Raw genomic sequence first — 8,118 nt, forward strand, 5'->3', positions numbered from 1 at the left:
CAGGGTGCAAGCAGCAGCAGGAGCTGCTTCCCCCTGGCCATGGCTCTGGTCCTCCCCACCCTGCCTGGGCAGCGCCTGCCCCTGCCGCCTCCCTCACCATGGGAGGTATTGATCTGCCCCCCCCTTCTCTCTCCCCTCCCTTTCCACTGCACTGGACTTACCAGCTGGAGGCAGCTGTATCGGAAATCGGATCGGTATAGGCCAATATGCCTCCTTGAATATCAGCTATCAGCCCCCAAAATCTCTATTGGTGCACCCCTAATAAATTCCATGGTAAGAGTCTTAAGTATGACCAGATATTGACTCACAGTCCAGATCTTAAGATAACTATTATATTTCTGCTACTGCTGTTACAATTAGGATATTGGTATCTGTTTCATCCTTTTCCATCAGGGAACTGTTACATAATTGTCTGGGTCCTCAAGATTTCTTCTTCTTTCTGGCATGCTTGGGAAAACAATAGGAGACTGTTTGGTGGTTCCAGTTTCCTAGCTGTATTGACTGCAAACCAACACTCTAATAAAATACCGAAATGCCCATCCCTAACAAGTGACTGTTGCTATACACAGTCGTATTTCTTTTTTATTTCCATTATCCTGTTCTCCAGTTCAGAGTTCTGACCTGTAGACTTTGATCCTGATAGTCTAGTTCACCAATGCAGAAGTAATTTTGTAATAGGTATATTTTTAAAAATCTCTGCTTTACCCCCACATAGAATCACAATGGTAGAATAGAGGTGTTATCCTCCTGGCAGAGAACACAAAATTGAAATTGTAATAATGCTAAAAATAGTTTCCAATAGGTGGCCGCACCTTGGCCTTAATTTACTCTCTGTATTAATGTACTCTCTGTTATCCATATTGAAATAATGATGTTGCTGTGATGGTCCAGGAAGTATGCAAGAGGCAAGAATTATTGTCAACAATATATTTTATTCGATGAACTACATGGTTGGGATGAACGTAGACAAGCTTTTTGAATATCACAGTACCCTTTCTCGGATACCTTGCCGTACCTGAAGAAAGGTATTGTAATACCTGAAAGCTTGTTTATGCTTATCCCAACCATGCAGGTCATCCAATAAAAAGATATTATCCACAAGAATTCTTGCCTCATTTATCAGTGATTTTAACATGTATTGTGCTATCTGGTAGAATACAGTAATGGTTTGGACCATTCACTGGTGCCTAATCTAGGGGTGGGAAAAATAGAAATAGATTGTTGAAAACAGGAGTATACAACTTGTTTTAGTGGCTCAAACAAAGCCATCCTTGTTTGAAGTCCATGGGCTCCCAGCCTGCCTGCCACTCTTGTACTCACTGCTCTTGCAGCAGCAGCAGCCAGGTTCTCCAGGCTTTCTCTCCCTCCTCTAGCTTCTGGTTCCTGCCTCCACTCTGGGAGGCAGGGCAGTGCAACAGGAGGAAGCCAGGCAGCCTGTGCTGCACACGTGGCAGGAGAGGATGCCAGGCTGCACGTGCTTCATGTTCAGCAAAGGGAGCTAGGTTACCTGTGCTTAGAGGTGCATTTGTGCTGCCTACCTGATATGTAGCCAGGAGGAGAATGGAGCTGTTGTGTGTGTATGTATGGGGGGGTGGCAGCTGGGCTGTGTGCTGCAGGGAGGAGGAGAGAGCTGGGCTGCTTGTACTTTGGGGGAAGAAGGGTGGAGCTGGACTATGTGTTTAGGGGGGCTGGCCCACACAGCATGAGGTCCGGAGGTTAATAGCCTGCACTGTGCATCTACCAGCTATTCAGAAGTTGGTTAGCCCTGAGATGATAAAACTTTAAAAGGCTTTTGAGATCTATGCTAAATAATAAAGTCAAATAATTCTTTTAATTTTCCATGTAAGTAGGTATACAATAATTTCGGGAGTCTTTTTCCCTACTTAATTTTTGCAGAGTTCATAATTCTCTGGTTTCTATACTCTGTGTCACGAATAATCAAAGTGTATCACCTGTTATTTTCCTTAGAAACCATGTGAGCTTTATATTTTAATTTGACATTGGGATACAAGTGGCTTTAAAAAAATGGGGATTGACAGGCGTTTAATCACACTTTGATATGTATAAACTATGACAAACTTTATTAAAACTATTGTGTTTGTTGCACTTTTCCACAACAGGAGGACAAATCAAAAAAGCAGTTTGTCTGTATTAATACTCTAGAAGATACCCAAGCTGTCAGAGCTGTGGCTTTTCATCCAAGTGGGAATTTGTATGCTGTTGGCTCAAATTCCAAAACTCTGAGAGTGTGCGCCTATCCAGAAGTAATTGACTCAAGGTAATTAGAAATGTATGGTAGCCACTTACTATATTGCAGTCCCACCTGTTCCACTATTTGCCGTTTATTATTGAATGATGATTATAGATCTGTCAGATCTGCTTATGTCTTTAGACTTTTTATACTGTAGTTCGTTAACTTGTTGACCCAGATGTTTAGTATTTTTAAGAACCTAACAACCATGGAGTCAGTATAAGAAGGCCTGCCTAAGTGTTTGTTTTGTGGATTTGTAAACAAATGACACCTAAGTTTTTTATTTTTTATTTTTTGCTTGCTTTTGCCAAAAGCATCACAACTTTTGCTAATTGTGTGTTGTTTTTGTTAGTGTCTCAAACAGTTGCATTGTGAAAGAAACTATTTGAGAACATTAAACCATAGGCACAGAAGAAGGTCTTATGGCTCAGTTCGTCCAGCCTCTTCGGGCTGGCAGATTTAAGACAAACCAAACTTTCTTTTTCAGGTTGGATAGTCAGAAAAAATACTTGTCTTAACTACTTGAATCTAAAACAACCTTGAACTTAAGACAACCTTCCAATAATTAGATTTTTTTACATAACAAATTTTATATTTTTCCCCTTAATTTTCCTTGTAATAGGGTCTAATTAATGAAAGGTCAATCTTAAACTTGTTCCCGTTTTCTTTCTGCTCCCTGCCTCCCCACCACACTTCTCCCAGCTGCAGCCAGGAAAGCACTGGAGGGGAGGCAAGCAGCGTGACCCCTGCCCTTTTGCTTTCCCCTTGTGCTGGCTCCCCACTGCCTCTGTCCCATAGGTTTGGGCCCCCTACCCCACTTACCCTTGCTCTGGAACCAGCAAGCTCTGTTCCTGCTTCAGCCTGGCGCATGAAGTATGTGCTTGCCCTGGCCCTAGCCTGGCCCAGGAGTAACGCTGATAACATCTGCTGCTCCTGGACCAGGTCCAGCCAGAGCAAGGATGTGCTCTGTGCCCCAGAATGGAGCTTGCCAGTGCTGGAGCAAGGGCAAATAGCAAGAAGGAGCAGGTACGGGAGGAGGGGTCAGGCTGGGGGACAGTAGGCAGTGGCAACACAAGTGGGGGGCCTCAGGGGCAGGTAGCAGCTGTGGCTTCATCCCTGGACTGGAGCCAAAGTCAGAGGAGCTGCACCCCCTACCCCACCTCATACTCTATTCCAAGAGTAGGAGCTTTTTTCCCCTCCATGTTTTAAATAGGAGGAAAACCTTATCTGGGAACTAAATATATATAGTAATTCAGTTATTTATAGTAAGTGCCATTTTTTGTGCATTTTTGCCTCTGATACTTCTGGGACAATTTACCAGCTTGCTTAAGAGTCATAGAATTGTAGAAAATTAAGGTTGGAAGGGACCTCAGGAGGTCATCTAGTCTAACCACCTTCTCAAAGCATGACCATCCCCAACTAGATCATTCTAGCCAAGGCTTTATGTACCCGGGTCTTAAAAACCTCCTAGAATGGAGATTTGAAAATCTCCAGAGTAAAACACTGGAACAAGTTACCCAGAAAATCTCTCTGGGTAACTTGTTCCAGTGTTTTACTCTCTCCTAGTGAGAGAGTTTTTTTCTTAATATCTAACCTAAACTTCCATTGCTGCAACTTGAGACCATTGCTCCTTGTTCTGTCACCTGCTACCGCTGAGTACAGCCTAGCTCCGAGCTGATGGAAAATGGAGTCTGGCTGCTAGCCAGATCCACAATTTTGCCCACCCCTGGTCTAGCTCCATTCTGTTTGGAATCACCCTTCAGGTAGTTGAAGGCTGCTATTATATCCCCTCTTAGTCTTCTCTTCTCTAGACTAAATAAACCCAGTTCCCTCAACCTGTCCTCAGAGCTCATGTGCCCCAGTCCCCTAACCATTTTCATTGCCCTTTGCTGGACTCTCTTCAATTTGTCCACATCCTTTCTGTACTGGGGGCCCAAAACTGGACTAAGTACTCCACATGTGGCCTGAATAGGGGGGAATAATCACTTCCCTCGATCTGCTGGCAACACTCCTACTAAGGCAGCACAGTATGCCGTTAGCCTTATTGGCCAAAAGGGCACACTGTTAACTCATATCCAGCTTCTTGTCCATTCTAACCCCCAGGTCCCTTTCCGCAGAGCTGCTGCCTAGCCAGTCAGTCCCTAGCCTGTTACTAGTGCATGGTATTCTTCCATCCTAAGGTCAGGTCTTTGCATTTCTCTTCATGGAACCTCATGACATTTCTTTTGACCCAATCCTCCAATTTATCTAGCTCTCTGAATCCTAAATCTACCCTCCAGGATATCTGTTCCCCACCCCCAGTTTGGTGTCATCTGCAAACCTGCTGAGGGTGTACTCTGTGCCATCTTCCAAATCATTGATGAAGATATTAAACAAAACCAGCTCCAGGACCACCTCCTTGGGCATTCCACTTGATACAGGCTGCCAGCTAGACATCAAGCCATTGACTACTACCCTCTGAGGACCAATGATACAGCCAGTTTTCTATCCACCTTATACTCTATTCATCCAACCTGTATTTCCTTAGATTGCCTGTGAGAATGTTGTGGGAGACTGTATCAAAAGCCTTGCTAAAGTCAAGTTTTATATCCCATCTACTGGTCTCCTTGCATCCACACAGCCAGTGATCTCATCATAAAAGGCAGTCAGGTTGGTCAGGTATGACTTGCCTTTGGTGAATCCATGCTGACTGTTCCTAATCACCTTCTCCAAGTGCTTAGAAATTAATTCCTTGAGGACTTGATCTATGACTCTTCCAGCAATTGAGATGAGACTGACCAGCCTATAGTTCCCTGGATCATCCTTTTTCCCTTTTCTTAATTATGGGCACTATATTTTTCCCTTTTCCAGTCATCCAGGACCTCTCCTGATTGCCATGAGTTTTCAAAGATGATGGCCAGTGGCTCTGCAGTCCCATTGGTGAATTCCCTCAGCACTCTCATATTTAGTTTCTGTTTTCCCTCAAATGTCATCAACAAAATAGTCAATGAAGTTCATAGTACAAAATGTTTGATTATATGAAGCAGGGGGGAAATTAAAAAAAAATGAACAAAAACACATGGCTTCATTCCTTCCCCATGACTAGGTTCATGGCTGGGCTGGGGCCAGAGCTTCCATGTGCTCTGTACTCTGCGAAGGAATGAAGTCGCAACTGCATCTAACAGTAAGTAGTGGGGGGAACAGAGGCTGTAGGAAGCGGGGAGGAGGCAGAGGGGCAGAGGCTGCAGGATGGACCACAGGCGGTAGGTGGCAGACTGAAGGAGGAACAAGTGCTGAGGGCAAGGGGGCTGGCTGCCCCCCGCCAAATGCACACTACATGGCCCTCTGGTGCTCCTTTCCCCAGTGAGTGGGGGGCGGAATTTAATTTAAGATGACCCTCTGATTAATTAGATTCTATATATGGAAAGTTGTAACAAATTTATCTTGGTTCCATATACAGAATCTAATTATTTGGGGTGTCATCTTAAATTTGAAGTGATCTTAGATTTGGATAAATGTGGTATTTGGTCACCTTGACTCTTGTTCCCATCAGCTAATATTTTAAAGTACTTCTGCAATCTATTGAAATTGTAATTTATATATGTTAGAAGTTAAGATTTAGCTTTTTTTTAGAAACTGAGAAAGCATAGATACGGTGCCAATATCCCTATACCTAGTACTTTTAACTTTTTATACTTATTTTTTTTTCTTTTTCCACTTTCTATTACAAGTTTTTAAAATGTTCTGTTAGCAATTAAAGATACTCAAGGCCCCTTGCCAAACATGCATAGCATAAGCACATGATTTTTGGTACTGGGCATAAAATTCCTTGGGTCTCAGTCATGCGAATGCTGGGGCATGCAGCTAGGGTTTGGAGCTCCCCAACCTCTGCTGTCCACACTGTGACAGGGCTTTCAATGTCTGAGCATGGGACCCTGGACTGCCTCCACGGGATCAGGCAGATGGCAGCCTGGAGTCCCAGATCTAGGATCCAGGGTTGCCACCTACTAGAGTTCACAGAGGTAGCCCAGGACTTGGTGCTGCTACCTTTGTGATCCCCAGGATTGAGCACAAGGCACCTGTATCCCATTCTTTGGAGCTGCCCCCTGCCCAGTGCTGACAGTCACCTGATCATTGGCAGGGGCAGACCTGGGTCTAGGACATGTGCCACACATTCATTTTAAAGTTGGATGCAAACCAGCCACAAAGAAGTTCCATGTTATATATGGAACATCTTTATGGCTGGTTTGCCATTTTATTCTGCTATAAATTCCCTGAGGGTATGCTGTTACAATTTGTGTGATTAATGTGTTAAGTGCTTGATAAATGTAACATTTCCTATGGGCCTCTGCTTCTCTTGCCCTATTAGCTTGTTGCTGTTATTAGAAAATGTTGCTGTCTTACTTACTGAACTAATATCTTAAAAGTTTAGTAAAATTTTTCCACTCATTTCCCACAAGCTTTATTTTTTTTTCCTCCTAATGTCCAAGCAACCAAAAAAAGTAATGGGAGAAAGGGAATTTGTTGTTGTTGTTGTTGTTGTTGTTTTTCTTTCTTTCATTCCCTAACCATGAGTAAGTGTTGACTTCTTTAGGATGACAAGAAATAATGTGAGGAAGGTTTTGGAAACAATATGCAACTAAAAACAATTAGAGTTCTCTCTTGCATCAATGTACTGAACATTAGTCATCTGCAAGAAATTATACTGAAGAAGCTGGTTGAAAGCAGCAGTAACTTTGTGTACAACATGTTTTTTCAAAACTCATTCAAAGATGACCTAAAAAAAGATGTTACCATTCTATAAAAAACATTATTCAAACATTATTTGTCTTTAAACTCTGTGGTGGCTCACTGTCAATCCTGCCTAAGAAAGAATATTGCTTTATTTACCCACCCTAGACCTCAGTCTTTCAAACATATATGCAAATGATATAATGAGTAGTCTTTCTGAGGTCAAGGGCATTCATAAGTGTCTATGGGGTCAGGGGGTGGGGAAGCTTAGAAAAGGAGGTCTCTGATTTTGTTTTCATTTCAGAGTCTGGAAAAAAAAAAAAAAGCCATTTTAGTAAAAGCTCAGAGATCTGTCAGATCTACAGATGTACCAGCAGACATCCATGTTTTGTGTGTCAGTTCTTTTTTGTATGCGCGTATTTTTACACAAAGAATACTTGTAATTTAAGTAGCTTGTGCTTTAGAAATCTGTTTTGGGGCACACTGGGCAATATTTCTGTAGTATAAATATTGGAGAATGAGTGTTGGACTGACAGGAGAGGGAGGCAGGAGTAGAACCCAGACTGGACAGAGTCAAGGGAAGACAAAACTTCAATCTGAACATAATGGACATGTCAAAGACAGCTGACAAGTGAAAAAAAGTGAGGTGTTGTGAACTTTAGTTAGGAAGAGGCTATTTCTCAGTGATTTCAGCAAGCATGGTTTCCATGTGATGAAAGAGATAGAAGCCAAACAGAAGAGGAATGGAACAGTGTGTTCAAATAGTGTGTTCAGTAAGTGCAGATATGAAAGAGAAGTCACATGGAGTGGCAGCTGGAGAAGCTGATTGGGAAAAGATGGCAGAGAGTAAAGCATACTTCTATCATGAGGAAGAAGCCAAAGGAGCGTGAGAGGTTAAGAAGAGCAAAGGAGGACATCAGTAGGTATGAGGGAGACCCGGAAATGGGATGGGATGGTCACTGACAAGTGGAGGGGTGAAAAGGAAGAAGAAACAAGAAGTTTCTATGTCTGGCAGGGAAGAAAGATAAGTTGGGATGATGAGGGAAGGAAAAAAAAAAGATGAGGAAAGGAGGAAGGCCATGATTTATTTTGTCAGTTTTCTTTTGGAAGAAGTCAGGCAGATCCTGGGCAGAGAGAAAAGGAGAAGGCTTAAGGAG

At 42.9% G+C, this 8,118-nt stretch overlaps 1 protein-coding gene across 1 annotated transcript in view; it reads left to right on the forward strand.

Annotated features, from left to right (window-relative positions):
* Window positions 1-8,118, forward strand: part of WDR47 (WD repeat domain 47) — a 69,767-nt gene that overhangs the window by 47,720 nt on the left and 13,929 nt on the right. The window contains exon 9 of the mRNA XM_019528367.1: window positions 2,121-2,278. Within this exon, the coding sequence (XP_019383912.1) occupies window positions 2,121-2,278 (158 nt within the window). The remainder of the gene's footprint in view (window positions 1-2,120; window positions 2,279-8,118) is intronic.

Source organism: Gavialis gangeticus, unplaced genomic scaffold (assembly GCF_001723915.1).
Source record: "Gavialis gangeticus isolate Ggan-Ray unplaced genomic scaffold, GavGan_comp1, whole genome shotgun sequence".
Taxonomy (NCBI): domain Eukaryota; kingdom Metazoa; phylum Chordata; order Crocodylia; family Gavialidae; genus Gavialis; species Gavialis gangeticus.